The sequence below is a fragment of the Anarrhichthys ocellatus genome, unplaced genomic scaffold, assembly GCF_004355925.1.
Source record: "Anarrhichthys ocellatus isolate YVR2014 unplaced genomic scaffold, GSC_Weel_1.0 scaffold13, whole genome shotgun sequence".
In the NCBI taxonomy this organism is placed as follows: Eukaryota; Metazoa; Chordata; class Actinopteri; order Perciformes; family Anarhichadidae; genus Anarrhichthys; species Anarrhichthys ocellatus.
Genome location: NW_022280043.1, coordinates 6,296,740 through 6,312,573, shown reverse-complemented (window position 1 = coordinate 6,312,573; position 15,834 = coordinate 6,296,740). Strand labels below are relative to the sequence as shown.

The window sequence follows — 15,834 nt, the reverse complement described above, 5'->3', positions numbered from 1 at the left end:
CGTCTCACACACACACACACACACACACACACACACACACACACACACACACACACACACACACACACACACACACGGCTTACCGGTGGAGCCCATGTCGATGAAGGGGTAGTTGACCAAAACCAGTTTGTTGAAGTTAAACTTATAGGTGAACCTCTTGCCTTTGGTCTTATGGAGGATCCTCTTGTTGTAGTAGTATCTGAAAAAGAGAATAAAAACAGACATGATAAATAAAACATACATGAAGAAAAGACACACACGCACCTAATGCATGCAAAGACAAATATAAAAGACACAGGGTTAAATAACTGCGTATTATCTTTTGCCACCAAGGAGTATAAAATACTGGCCTATTAACAACGCTGAAACATTCAATTTAAGAAGCACACCTCATTTAAATAATAATTATGTTCCTGAATTCATGAGACTATGACAGATGCGACTTCACACTCAAGCACACACTTTAATAAGCACGAGTCTTTCATGTCGTCGCCCCCCCCCACACACACACACACACTTCTAATGATAGATATTAAAGAGTGTTGTATGACATTTGCACAAAGCAGACCCAGTAAAGAGAGGTGGGAGGTGGGGGGGGGTAAAAAGATGGAAAACAGATAGATGTGAGGCGGAGGATGAAGTGAGCTGTGGAGCAGCAGTGATGCTGTGTCAGCATAAACAAAGACTTAACAGACCAGAGGTCAATGCTTAATGCCAAATGTGGAACGTAAATGGGTTCTAAGGCCACAAGGGTGTGTCAGCAATTGCATTCATGTTCGACACGTGTGTGTGTGAGTGTGAGTGTGTGTGTGTGTGTGTGTGTGTGTGTGTGTGTGTGTGAGACTCATGTTACTTTGTGTGGATTTTGTATGTAGTGGTCTAAAAGAAAGCCAGGAAGAAACAGGAAAAGTGTCTTTCACAGTGTTACATGTTCAGATGTTTGCTAGACAAGTATCCCATACAAACAACAGTGTCTGTCGTTCACTTTGCTAGACGGAGCCATCTCTTTATGTAACAGCAAAGCCACCAATAATTCTCCCCATCTTTATCTGCTTATGTAATGGCCATTCTCTCTTTCATGGCTCCTGCCTACAGTACAAGGCTCCATTTGTATTAACCTTTGTCCAGCTTCAGCTCTTTATGTAACGTCTCTCTGCTTTCTTCCCCAGATCCACATCCACTTTATGTAACCTCTACATCCCTCTCTGCCAACCCTCACACACTGAAGGAGACAAAGCGAAGGAAAAGAGAAAGCGACAAAGAGCGAGAAAGGAACAAAAAAGACGGCGTGTTTGTCCGCGAGATAACAAGCTTGTGTGGCAGGCTAACTAAACACTACCGCCTATCTTTTTTTCCCTGGCTATTGATCATAAGATTCAACCAGACTGCACGATTGCTCATCATGTCTGCATAGCGACCTGCTTTTACAGCAGCAGGCTCTGCTTCCCTTCCTCCAGCATGTGTCTGCTGGCACAAGTTAAGTGAAGTGTGCTGACAAAGATCGGGGCTCCAGGGTATGCAGGTAATGCAGAGTTAATGCGAGCCCATTGACTATCATTATGCTGAATGGTAGTTATCCAGACGGGAGTGTGTGTGCGCGCGTGTCTGTCTGTTTGGTGTTGGGGAGGTGTCACCCTTCACCCCCTCTTATTATGCTTATTACACAGACTGGTTGGGCCGATTTGGCTCTGGGAACAGACTGTTGCTCTTTTTCACTTGTTCTCTTCAACCCTCCTCCTCCTCCTCCCCCCCCCCCCCTTTATCCCACTGATACCTCTCTCTCTCTCCCCTCTTTATTCCAACTCTCTCCCTTGCGCTCGGCACTCGTCCCCTGAGGCGACAGGAGAGGGTGAGGGAGAAAGAGAGGGAGGGAGGGAGACAGGACAGGCCTGCACTGTTTAAAACATTGTTTACGCCAGGCACAAAGCAGCATGTAATTTCTGCTCTAGGGGAGACACTCACATGGGCCACGGAGGAGGGGAGAGGAGGAGTAGGGAGCGAGGAGACAGGCCGAGACAGGCAGGAAGTCGAGCAGAATTAAAACCACGACGAGACTGTGATCGAATTAGCCGATGACAGAAAAGTCAACAAGCTGTGCTAGGGCCCACACACGGGTCGAATATAATACGGATTACAAGGGAACAAATCCAAAGTATCTAAAAATTATTTATTTTGTGCACCATTGGAGCAAAATTTCATGATGTACTTCACCTTTATTAACAAACATCACACTGTGAAATACCTTATAAAATAGCTCGTTTATTAGGTAAAACTAAATGTTGAATCAACTCCTCTCTAAAACTCAAACTGTCCTTAACGACGGTAAGAGTTATTGTGAGCCGCTACACCACACTGCATTCATTTTTAGATCGGCGTACCTTAGTGTATAATTGGCATTAATATGGACGCATCCCAAAGGCCAATAATATCACTGTGCTGACACATCTGTCTAACATTGGCTCATGGCGGTTGGATAGTTGGGAGCGTAGCCAACAAAAATCTTGTGCGCGCTTGGCTGCACACACACACACACACACACACACACACACACACGTGCACCTAATACAAAGAACGCCGAGATGCATAGCGGGAAGCAGACAACAACTTTTGCGTAACCCTAGCCGCGGCAACTGATGCTGCATTTAGAGCACATGGTTGCCCCTTCTTTCTTCAGGCCCCCACCTCCTGCACCATCGCACACGCTGACTTTGAAGAGCATTTGAACTCACTTCAAAAGAGAAGAAAGAGATTCTTTGAGTGCCTGTGTTTAGCTGCCCACCACACATGCCTTACACACACACACACGCACGCACACACACGCACGCACGTACGCACACACACACCTCTCCCATATCCTGACTCTATAACTGCCATCTTATTCGGACCTGCTCACACACATGGGTGTATGTGTTTCCCACACATGCCCACAGAACATACCATCCAGGAGATGGTTTAACCAAAGGAGTACATTGACCAATCAGAGCGAGTAAGGGTTTATGCAAATCCTTCAGGGGAGCAGAGGGGAGGATTTCTATCAGCGCATGTTGTTACCGTGTGTGATTTTAGGCCAAGGATTAAAGCTGCGATTACACAGACCTGCTATGGTCTAAAACAGTGGTTCTCAAACTGTGGGGCGCACCCCTCTAGTGGGGCGCGGTGGTATTACAGGTGGGGCGCAGGGGGAAATGCAGATTTTTTTTAATTTTTTTATTTTTAATTTAAGTAATTAATAAATACATGGCGAAATGCCTGTACTTTCGTGTAAATGTTTACGTTACGCCGTTAACAGGTTACACTTGCGCATGCGCTACGGCCATGATCCTTGGCGACTCACATGTGTGGCTTAGTGTTCCAAATGAAGAGACATTTGGCAGGCGGGAACAGAAAAGCAACCGCAAGCGATGCATCCGAGGCGAACAGCAAGCAGCCAAGAAGAAAATATGATGACACCTATCTTGCTCTGGGTTTCACAGTGAACGCGGTAGGAGATGAGGAGAGACCAGTCTGTGTTTTATGTCTGAAAACTCTAGCTGCGGATAGTATGAAACTTGTTTTGTTTAGTTTTTCACAGTTTGCACTTTATTGTTATCTTGAAAAGATGTTTAGTGCAAAACAGGTTAATTGCAGCCAATTGCAGTTCTTTTTTGCACAAACTTTATTTGCATTGTTCTAACAAAGTGATTGCACATTTTATTTGTTTTTGTCTGATGGAGCAATCTGGTTTACTTAAAAGTAATTGCAATTTTCTTTATTCTATTATTTGAAAAAGCACAGGAGTCACAAAATGTTATTTCAATAAAAATTAAACATGGACCATTTTGTTACAATTTTGTTGGGGCGGTGGGGCATGAACATTTTTCTTCCTCCAAAGTGGGGCGCGACAGAAAAAGTTTGAGAACCACTGGTCTAAAACATTATGATCAAAGGACACACACACACACACACACACACACACACACACACACACACACACACACACACACACACACACACACACACACACACACACACACACACACACACACACACACGAGTGCAGGGACTCAATGGTAATGAATGAGCATAGACATAAAAACAGCACTCCAACCCGGTTTGAAGCCCTTTAAACTCAGTATTATCATTTACCAATGTGTTATTTGATATTCTTTTTCATACTGATGACAATACAATACCAGTGTCTGTTTATTTTTTACTTTGAATAGTATAACAACTTTCCCTAAACCCTTCATTTTGCTCATTTAACAAAGAAGCCACACTGTGTGGCCTTTAACATAATCAACCACAGTGTGGTACAAAATCGGAAAAGTTATTATTTAAAAGGAGTTTATTATTAACTGTATATTACAACTTTATTTTGATAAGTTGCTGGAGTTTTTTTTGCAAAATATACAAGTGTTTGACCACTATGGAAAAATAAAGTTGTGACTAAATGTGTTCTATCTGTACATTCAGTTCAGGACTGTACGCAATAGCCAACTTCTTGTATTACCCTATGACATGATATCTGTAGAAGCTCAACAATCTATATCAGTATCACTCTACACACACACGTCGACACTAAAAATGAATTGAACCAACCCGCTTGTGTGCGTGTGTGTGTGTGTGTGGACAGGCTGTGCCTTGCCCATTGTTGGGTTGTAAATAGGCGCTGACGGTGACAGGAAGTTGGGATTACAATACTCCCCATGAGCCCCGTGTTTATTTTCTGCCTCTTTCGTCAGCGTTGGCTGTTACACAAACATCCCAGCCAGATCCTTCTCGACACACACAAACACACCAGCTGCCACAGGTGTGTGTGCGTGTGTAAAAGCTGCACACGTGAGCGTGCTTTGTGAGGAAACCAGGTTTGATGAGTGTTTCCTGCTTAAAAAAGGAAATTAGTTTGTCCTGGCATAGATATAAATATATATGTTTGTCTGTGAAGAGGGGGGTCAGGTCAGGGTCCAATTACAATAGTCACATGCTCTGTGGGTGGCGCGAATATGTACCCGAGCACACTCTGGTGTGTGTGTGTGTGTGTTTATTCCGCCCCCATATAAAATAAAGGGCTCATTCAGTGAGGGACAATGCCATACACACAATGCTCAAGTTGAACACATACATGCTGCAGAAAGAGACAATGGAAAGACAGTGGACGCTAGCATACGGTGAACACAAAGTCATACAGTGGTACTGTCCCTGGCTGCTCCCTTGGCACTTTCTCTCCGGCCCTGGGTGTTTCCACACGGCGCGCTGATGTAGAGCGAGGCCTTCTGACCTATAAACCGGCCTGATAGGTGAGTAACACTGTGTGCATACGCAGCAGTATTCTCTGCAAGATGTTTTGCAGCTGTGGGCATTGGGGTTACTTCTAAATGCACATCAGAGCCAATTTGGGCTTTACACCATCATACTCTACCATATTACCATCAACACATTTAGGGTGTTATATGCATGTTCTCATGACGTTTTAGCACTCAATAAATATTCTAAATTCACAGCATCACCATAACCAGGGACCTTGTGGAATCATCATTCTAGTTAGGTGTTTTTTCTGTGGTGGCAATTTTCCAGCTGTTGTGGCCGATCACATTGAAATTAATGTTGGACATGAAGCGAACACTACAAACATGCATTGGCAAGAAGTCTGTGTACAATGGTGCATTTGAATGTGCACATGTGCTGTGTTGTTAATCTTTGCCAGCTGTGTGCGGCAGTCCCCCTGACCTCTGACCCCCGTGTTGGAGCCGATACGGGCTGTTGACTCGAGGACAGGGGGGGGGGGGTCTGGAGGTCTCGAGGAGCCGGGACCTCTTAGCATGATTACGCTCATTAAGCCAGCACTCTGCAACGACTGATTGGCAACAGGCTTAACTACCTCTGCTGCTCTCGTGTGTGGACCAGCACCAGGTCTCATTTATGAGAGCTAGACGGTGGTGCAGGGAATCAGGAGGGGTGGAGGCTTTTTATTTGTGGGCGGGTTTACTTCCTTGAAACATGCAGCCGATGGTTGAAAGACTGTGACTTTCCTTTCATTCATTGCTTGCACCAAACATGTCAGATAGCCCCGAATATCCAAGCAAAAGGTGAGATAAAAAGAGCAGCATAAGACCTTCTATGCTTCTGTTTTTATGCATAACAAGAAAGAACAACAAACTGAATTACTGAATTAAACTATGAAATATTAGTCGAGCCTCTTTCAACATCAAGCATGTCCACATGCAAATAAACGTGCACGCAGTGAGAGTGTAATCCTCTCAACAAGAGTGGGAATTTCACAGCGGCCGTGGGAGCGGCAGACCGAGATGACGCATGGACTGAGACTGTGTCCCCTCCACACACACACACGCACACACACACACACACACACACCAGCGCTGATTACGGGAATTTCCACCATGTGCATGGCAGACATGAAAGAATAAGATCATTGAGGTACAAATAATAATTACCGCTAAGTGATAAAAAAAGAACACTTCAAAAACAGTCGCGCCTTTTCAAGTGAGGGAGCAAGTGTGTGTTTTGTAATTGCCACATGCCGACTGTGGTCTCCATTGTTAGCAGACTCCAGGTTTTCTCCAGATGAAGGGCACAAGCTGGCCTGCTCTCCAACTGTTTTGCTCCATATGTGGACCGTTATCGTTCACACGTGTGTTTGTGTGCCTCCTTTATAACTTCACCAGTCTTTACTGCCATTATTCCTGTCGGCACGTTACTATTGATGTGCAAGGCTTCATTTCCAGTGGCTCTTGCGGTGAAGGACTGACGACAGCTCTGGTGTCAAATCAGGTGACTGCATGGACGCAGGTGAGTGCATGTGTGGGACGTATTGGTGACTGTCCTGAAGTGACTCTGCTCCGTTTACAGGAAGAGAGAGAGAGAGACGACCTGGCCGTAGGAGGGTGGATGAGGACACAAGAGTGCTGAGGTTGGACACGAGAAAAAAAGTCTGATAATCAGCCTCTAAGGTCTATATATATATATGCACTTCCTGCAGCCCAAGCTCCAAATCTGTAGCAGCTCTAGAGGATGGACATGCTATAAATACACAGCTTGACTACAAGTAGCCTCATCCATTCAGGAATCCTAAATCCGGACTGCAAGTCTGATTGTGTATGTGTGTCTAGCACACATTAGTAGCCCATGTTAATTCCCTCGGTCCCCATAGGATCCCATCTGTAACTGACATTACCTTAATCTCACCGGGTCCACACAACACAGTGAGTGAGATGCTCTTCTTACCACTGCTGGCCTAAGCTGAGGAGAGTCCCCCAGGGATGTGCGATACTGAACTCTAAACTACCGAGAGGTCATTGTGTTACAGTATGGATCACAAGATTGATTAGATGTATCTTCTTTCTATAATCAAACTAAATCGTGACCCCCACTGTCTCCTCGTGAAGCCAAAAAGCACAAATAAAACCAGAAGCATCTGTTGTGTAGCTCAGATTATATCCATTTTATGGACGCCTCAACTATTGTATCGGTCCTGAAGGTAATTTGCTTTATTGACAAGTTAGTCCAATTTGATTCACCGCTCACCTAGAAAACCCGGTTATCAAAGCAGATTCAAGCGACCCTCGAAATCAAAGTACCACAATTTTACTCTTCACAAAAAAGTGAGGAACAGAGATCCAAAACAAATGATTAAGTCCATTGATGAGGGTGAATCCTATCAAAGACCAACACTAGACTGATGGTGATCAAATCTAATATTTTCATGCGATATGTACACTTGAACTGGAAGCTAGGGTCACAACCAAAACAATGTCAATGTCTCGGCTAAGCAGGCGTCCTAAAGGTGTAACGGTGTGACCTGCCAAATGGGTCAGTGTTGTAACTCTACTTGGAGCATAAGAGTAGCTAAACTTGTCCAGGTCAACAGCGTGTCACTCTTATGACATTCACGCGTATTATAGACTTGGTTAAGTGCTATTAGTGCCTTGGCAGGCATGACTAATGCATGTGTGGGTGAAACAGAGCCGGAGAGTGGAAGCTATCGGGGTCTGTGGGTCTGAATGAAAGGCTTCCAGCAGGTCACTGCTAGAACTGGAATCAAAAGCCGGAGTCATTCCCCATCTCTCTCTCCCCTCACTTCCTCTCATCTCTATACTGTTAACCATCTAGTAAAGGCATGAATCCCCCAAATTATTAGGAATAAAAGGTATTCAAGTGTGCCTTCTTCACAGCCAGGCTTACAAGTTCTTTTAAGGTTTTCCTTCCACCTCTCGACATTATCCTTAGCGGAGGTCAACAGTTCCTCTTCCCAGCTGGGTAAAGCTTGGGGAAGGAACCGGCTGTCCTGCTTGAATTATCTGGAAAAGGAGCAATTTCATCCCGTGTCCATTAGTTGAAACCAGAGACGGTACTATTTCAGGCTCATTCCCCTCCAAAAAAGATGACATTAGACATCCAGAGAGCTAGTAGCCAGTCAGTCAGTCCACCACGGCCCCTGCTTCTGCCCACAGTCCACAAGCCAACACACTAGAGCCTTACACCTCTCCGGTTTGGCCAAACCACCCACAAGATTGTGGCTCCATGTGAACTGTTTCGGGTGACTGGGCGACAGATTACTGCGAGCCAACTCATCAGGTCTGGTTTCAGAGGGAGACCGATTCATAAAGGTCTTTGAGTCGCTCTTCGTCTTTCACCGGCCAGAAATATGAATAGTTCTTCCACAAAAGTTATTATGTATTAGAGTATTTTCTCAAAGGTCAGGAACAGGAGCAAATAACACTGAATGAATACAAACCTCCACACAAAGAATCAAAACATATTCAGCAGGTTTCTCAGTCATCATACCTCAGGGCCCTGCTCAGCTTGTCGTAGTTCATTTGGGGTTTACACTTCCTGGCCCCCCACAGCCGGGCCACTTCATCGGGGTCTTTGATCACAAACTCGCCGTAGTCCCCCTGCCACGCGATGACGTCATGATACTCCTCTTTCCTGAGCAGCTCCAGGATGAAGTGCCACAGCTGGATCTGCCTGGACCCCGGGCTAGACTCGGGCTTGTAGGCCCATTCTGGGAAGGCGATCCCTGTAAAAGAGAGATAAAGAGAGCGGGGGGGGGGGGGTTAGTGTGCGTCACCAGAGCGCAACACATAACTGCAGTCGTAGATGTTTCAGGTCAGTAGCTGTCTTCACTACATTTCGTGGATGATTCTCGTACAATGTCTCTCTTATTAAACAGTTTGAACCATTGGAAACAAGACTAAGGGCAGGAAAGAGTTAAAAAACAACAAACAATGGCAGCACTTTTCCAAAATGATGATATAAGTCAGCCCAGTGAGGGTCTGGGGCCGTGTGCCAGTAAAGTTAAGAACACAACATTCATTATCCTGGATTTATGTTTATGTAGACAGATGACGTCTGAATTATAAAATATTGATTTATCACTGCAGCAGGCAGTTTGGGACGGACTGCTGCTTAACAGGTAAAAGTTATGGGCTGCCATTAAATAAGTATTTCACACTTGTTCAATTTTCCGACGACAGAAGCAGAAAAATATGTCGATGTGCACAACTAGCCACACGTCATATTAAATTGACATCTAAAAATTTTAATTACGACCCCGAGGCAGGTTGAAGACTTCTCTTTCAAGTGTGGGGGAACACGTGCACTTTTTAACTTTGATATGCTCTAAACTAATAAAGGCATGTAAACTTCATCCTTGTGTGCCTGAAGGAAGCTTCAGAGGCTTTGATTTGTCTGATGAAGGCAACTTTCTGTCTCACTTTTTCTGCGTTTATGCATTTTAAATGTTAATATAGCCGATTACACAGCACAGCTGTTGTCATTAACGTGTATTTATGTGACCATAAAAGGATTATTTGGTCAGCTAGGCTGTCTCACCCCTTTCCAGATGTTTGGCCCTTTTTTGTTTAATGTTGTTCAGGTGTTTGCAAGAGGGGTCTCTGCTAAAAACTACCTAGAAATGCTCGGCGAATAGAAATGTAGACGGCTCAATGGAGAGGTGAACTAAGGGTTTTGTTTAAACCGCATTCTTCTACTGTCATGACCACAGCACCTCTTCACAGGAAACACACACACACACTGAAACTACAATACTGAAAGTAGTGTAAGTGGGCTTCATGGAACAGTTCGGCACACAAAAAACCTTTCCAACTCTCCTCCACCTCTTTCCTCTCGTGCAGTCACTATTTCCTACGACCGGAGGAAAACAACACGGCCAGTCATCTCCCCTGTCTGTCCCTGCATGTCTCTCCACCCGCGGCTCGAAGGAAACGCAGAGTAAGAGACACAGAACGAGACTGTGGGCGTGGGTGTACGCCTGTTAGCATGAGCATGTGTGTGTGCGCGCCCAAATGTACAAGTTAGAAAGAGCTTTCTGTGCCAGTGCTCGTGTTTGAAAATGTTTATGCAAGTCTCCCACTAACATTCTGTTGCCCGGGTGGTCAAGAGAATTCGACACGACCACAGCAAAATAGAGTATTACAGTATAATGTTCAGCTCGATATAGCCTGGACTGGCTTTTAGACCATCAACAGTCATCCTCACGGCGCGGATAAATGCACAAAGTGAGGAGGTGGAGCTGTTAAGAGAAATAGCATCCACCCTGATGAAGTGTTGTTTTGCAGGAAATGTAATGCCAGCTGATGTTATTCTATAATGTTTGGTGCAAATATTATTAATAAGCTCCACATTACACTGACTTCCCGGAATAAAAATGTTGCAAGTCTGATGTAATCAAACACAAGACAAGTCACATACGTTATTAGAAACACACTCTAATTAAACCACATAAACAACCCCCTCTGTCACTATGAAAATTAATTGAAAGTTGTAAATTTTTAGAAAAAGTACAGCTTTATTTGTTGTACTGTCGCGGTTTATATTATTATTACTTCCTTCTTTGGGAGGACATGGAAAAGCATACAATGCTAGCATGAAACCAGTGTTTGCAATGCATGCAGCTGCACCGCATGTGAATGGCCACAGAGGGAAAGAGACAGGCTGGGCTGGAAATTGGAAAACAAACAGGCCCAAATCAACAGATTATGGATGTGCAGGCTTGTCAATGGATTTGCAGGATCTCAGCCCGAGGCAGAGATAGATAGCCCTGATAATCTCTGCCGCACCGGCCTGTTCAGACCATTTAGTCACTGGATAACACTAAATAACGCGGAAAGCACATCTGCCAGACTATTAAGAATCTGTACGAACATAAACTTGAGTTAATAACTTTACAAATTTTTTTCCTTTGATTTATTTCTATGGAACAGACCCACCAGAAGCAGGCACGTTTCCAGTTGTTAACGTTAGAAGTAGGCAGAGAGGAGAGCTATGCTGGCTATTCCTTGGTGGTTTTCCTCCAATTACAATGATGCATTTGCAAGGCACGGTCAATGAATCACTCACCTACTCAGGAATCATTTTGTGACTCAATTAAAGATTTTTTGAATATCAGTCAAACAATGTGCCTACATGTTTTCCATCTCCAAATTCCAGACGGGATTTGATTTTTTTATCCATGCTGAATATTTTGCAGATCGTATGTGGCCGATGAGGCCGTCAACAAACTACAGATTATTGTTCTTTATAACGAACACCACGATGTGTGAAGTGTGAAGTGACCATGGGTGTAAAAACGGCATAAACTGTGCCGTCTGCGTTTGTTATTTTCCTCAGACTTTCCAGACAAGTAGGTAGCAGTTAGCATGCAAATGAAACAACACTCCCTCACTGTCGTTTTATTTCCTTTTTCACTTCCCACCCTCCTCCTCCTCTCTCACTCTCAAACAAACACTTGTTGCACGATCAAACCCCTGAGTGAGCTACAATCACAGAGGAACACACCGGGGGCAATCATAAACATATTGGCCCGGCTGAGCCTCCAACAATAACACACACACACACACACACACACACACAAAGCAGGAGTTGACCAAGCGAAGCTCAAAACAGATAAATATTAAGAAAAGAACATCACCGCTTTGTGCAAATGTCTTTGTGCAAATGTGAGTCGGTGACTTTGTGAGCATGTGTGTGTCAGTCAAGACGCATCTGTAGTGATCTTTTTGACTTTGGCATTGACCACAGAGGTCACTACACACACACACACACACACACACACACACACACACACACACACACACACATCATATTTCAGGTCCTTGAAATGGATCCCATGTAAATACTTGGAGGACTGGCAGCCAGGGCTTTGTGTGAATAGAGGACATTCTATACCTGAAATGACGCTGTATATAAAAGCTAGCACATTGCATATATATAGTGTGTGTGTGTGTGTGTGTGTGCGTGTGTGTGTGTGTGTGTGTAAGAGAGAGAGAGAGACAGATAGTGGGGATTAGGTTTAGAGGAATGCTGAGAGCAAGAACAGGTGCCTTTGTCCTTCTGGAGTCCAACCCAGGCTGAGCTGTCCTGACTCACACTGGATCAGCTATCACACACACTCTGATCTGTTTCATCAGTCTTCTACACCCAATAGGAGAATTTCTACGGGGAATTTTTGGAATGTGTGTGTGTGTGTGTGTGTGTGTGTGTGTGTGTGTGTGTGTGTGAGAGATCGGTATGAAGTTGGGTTATGAAGAAGAGAGAGAGGAGCAGCAGGGAAGAGCCTTCAGAGCACGTCCTAACCCCCTCCACCACACTTAACCTCTCTGACCTCCACTCTCCCTCTCTTTGGCTCCTTTCCTCCCTCCCCCCCTCCTCCATGCCTCCCAGGGGAGACACCAGATAGCCATTACAGCATAAATGCACAACACACACACACACACACACACACACACAGACAAGGCATCAATAATGTAGAGACTGGTGTGGAGGGTTGACGATAGGGGTGCGCCTAATCTCTGGCCTGGGACACTAGAGAGTGCAAGTGCGTCAAGAGGTGTGTGTGTGTGTGTGTGTGTGTGTGTGTGTGTGTGTGTGTTGAGACATGTGAGGGGCAGGTGGTAGAAAGTGATGCAAAAGGGACGAAAAGGAGGAGGATGAAGGGGAGGGAGAGGGGGTTCAGAGTGAAAGAGAAGAAGGCAAGATGAGATGGGGTGAGATCAGAGAAAAGAAAGTCGGAGGAAAAAGAGACAGGGGAGGAGATCGGGGGGAACAAAAGTGGGAAGAGAGAGAGACAATAGCAACAGTGGGAGAGGAGAGAGGGGGTGGATGGAGAGGAGGGAAGGAGGGAGGAGGAGGGGGAGGTTAAGGGAGCGATGAGATCATAGCTCGTCTGGTAGTCTGTTGTCATCCAGATCAGATTGCTTATCCCCCCCACCTCCCCCTCCCACTCCCTCCTCCTCCTCTCTGGGAGTGCGGATGCCTCCTTTCCTCTGTGTGATCTTGGTGGCAGGCCCCTAGCAGACTTCCAACACTGCTGCTATTCCAGCTATGTGCGCCACTCACCAGTCCAACAATGACCTCCACTCTCTCACACACCGCGTGAGCAGTGAGGGGGGGGGGGATGAAAGCAAAAGAGAGGAAGAGAAAGGAAAGAGAGAGAGAAGGACTTAGGAAGATGAAGAGACCGGGTGCTGTGTTACGGCTGGGCGAAGAGGAAACTTCTTGGCCAACTTCAATAGATACCGTTGAAGATTTGTCCGTGTGATGCTGCATTATGACACAGTTACACACGTGTTCATGTCCGATTACTTGGAACTCATAATTCATCCGATGTGTCACTGCAGTTTCCATCGTCCATAACTTTAACTTACATTTTTTGATTGTCCTTTAAACCACAAGGTTGGCTGTTCGATCCCCTGCTCTTCCTCTGCGCATGTCCAAGTGACCTCGAGCTCGACAATGAACCCCAAATTGTTCTCCAAAAAACTCAACTTAAAACATTTTAGTTGACGATTTGCTGCTTTTCTTTAACATATATATGATGGTTTATGGTATCCAGCGGAGTTGATGACACACGGGCAACACAATACATGTCCCTGCTGCCAATTTCCAACAGTTGGTCACTGTGATGCACCAAAAGATGTAGCAACACACATGGAAAGGAGAGTAAGAAGAAGGCTGCTAGCGAGCAAACATGGATGTAAACAATGCAAGCTTTGCAAATGTTTTACGAGGAGAGAAGAGTATACACACAATGCATTGTGGGGAGAAACAGTGTTTGTATACAGAAAGCCCTGCAGGGTGCCTTAGATTGAGTAACTTTGTGTTTTTGGACTGTTGGATGAATACAACAAGGAATTTGGTGATCTATTTGACTCGGAGGCTGACTGGGCCTGAAGTGCCAAGGAGGGTGAGAGCTGATGGGAAGGAGGCAGAGACAGACGGGCAGTCAGACAAGGTAGTGAGAAAAGAGATGAGGAGGAGAGATTCCCACTCAGCAGCAACTCAGCTGACAAGCCCGTGCCAAACTAACAGTGGAGTTGCAGACTCAGGATTTTTATGCAGGGCCTCTGAACAGCCATTAGCGGCAGTTGGCTAGCACCGTGCTACTTTAACCCAACTCAGCTTTAGCGTGGATGTGGGAAACGACCGGTGCAAGCGTGTGTGTGTGTGTGTGGGTGGGTGGGTGAAGGGGGTGAGGTCACTGTCTGTAAAAAGCACTGAAAATTGAGAGGCCGAATCTGCATTTGCCTGTAGCGCATTCGTACTCAAGTACACACGCGGCCTTGTCTTTGTCACAGCTGCCTGGATAAGTGAAACTGCCTGAAGCGCCGAGCTCGGGGAACAGAGGAGACAGAAACACAAGACCGGGAGGTGGAGGGGAGGGATGGAGGGAAAATAAAAAGACTTGGAGGGTGAGACAGAGAAAGTAAGAGTGAAAGGAGGGAGAGAAAAGAGGAGGAGGGGTAATCAGAGCCCGTACGCCTGAATCCCAAAGTGTCTGGACTCTTCCCACCAACTCCATTAAAGATTCATTAGGCCAATACTCGAGGAAGACGAGAGAGTGAGACACACACAGAGAAAGACAGGAGGACACAGGAGAGGGACAGAGAAGTTAGGGAACACAAGGATGGGAAAAGCGAATCATTTGGAACGGAAATTTTAACTAAAAATACTACTTACATTTTCAAATATGAGCTCCTGGAAGAAAATATCGTATTGTTTTGTACTTTGAGATTATCATAAACAAAGGACACAATCAGCTAAATGTCTGATACTTGTTGTACAACAGAGGCATAGATGGGGCTGCCACTAACAATGATTAATATTGATTGCATTATGGATTAACCTGCTAATTATTTTCTCAATAAACCTATTTATTGTCTGGTCTACAAAATGTCAGAAAATAGTGAAATATGTTCATCACAATTGCCCGAGAACTAAAGATGATGTCTTATTCAAAATTAAACTTTCTATCAAAGCAAAGAAGCAAACTCTCCGGACTGAAAGCTGTTATTATTATGAATTATTTTTTTTAAATTACATATACGATTAATCGACAATGAAAAAAAGATGTGGTCGAATTTTCTGGAAATCCACTCATTGTTTCAGTCTTTGGTTTCATAATATCAATTGGTGCAGTGAACTAGTTGACTAAAAACTGGATTTTTTATTTGTTTGCAACATATTCTATATTGTTTCATGCAAGTGGCTGCAGGATTTGTTGCCAGTCAAGAAGAATCAGATGTTTGGCAAGTAAGCAAGTTGTTTGGTTAGTTACACAAGCTTGTGATCACAGTTTCACTGTCTAGATTCCCCGAGAGGAATTGTTCTTATAGGAGCCAAGAGCATTCATGACCCTTACCTAAACCCTTCTTAGAGGTCACCCACAGTCTACATGTTCTATAGGCTCTTCCTCACACATGTAGCAGCAGAAGAGAAGAGCTAGAAGAAAGAGAGTGCTTTGTGGCCTTGGAGGAGCCAAAAATAGCACCACACACACACACACACACACACACACACACACACACACACACACAC

General features: G+C 44.9%; 1 protein-coding gene across 1 annotated transcript in view; it reads right to left on the bottom strand.

Annotated features, from left to right (window-relative positions):
* The window catches only part of erfl3 (Ets2 repressor factor like 3), a 51,483-nt gene that overhangs the window by 5,691 nt on the left and 29,958 nt on the right, over positions 1 to 15,834 (bottom strand). Inside the window, exons 2-3 of the mRNA XM_031852703.1 lie at positions 8,782 to 9,016; positions 84 to 199 (exon numbers count right to left, since the gene is read on the bottom strand). Of these exons, the coding sequence (XP_031708563.1) occupies positions 84 to 199; positions 8,782 to 9,016 (351 nt within the window). The remainder of the gene's footprint in view (positions 1 to 83; positions 200 to 8,781; positions 9,017 to 15,834) is intronic.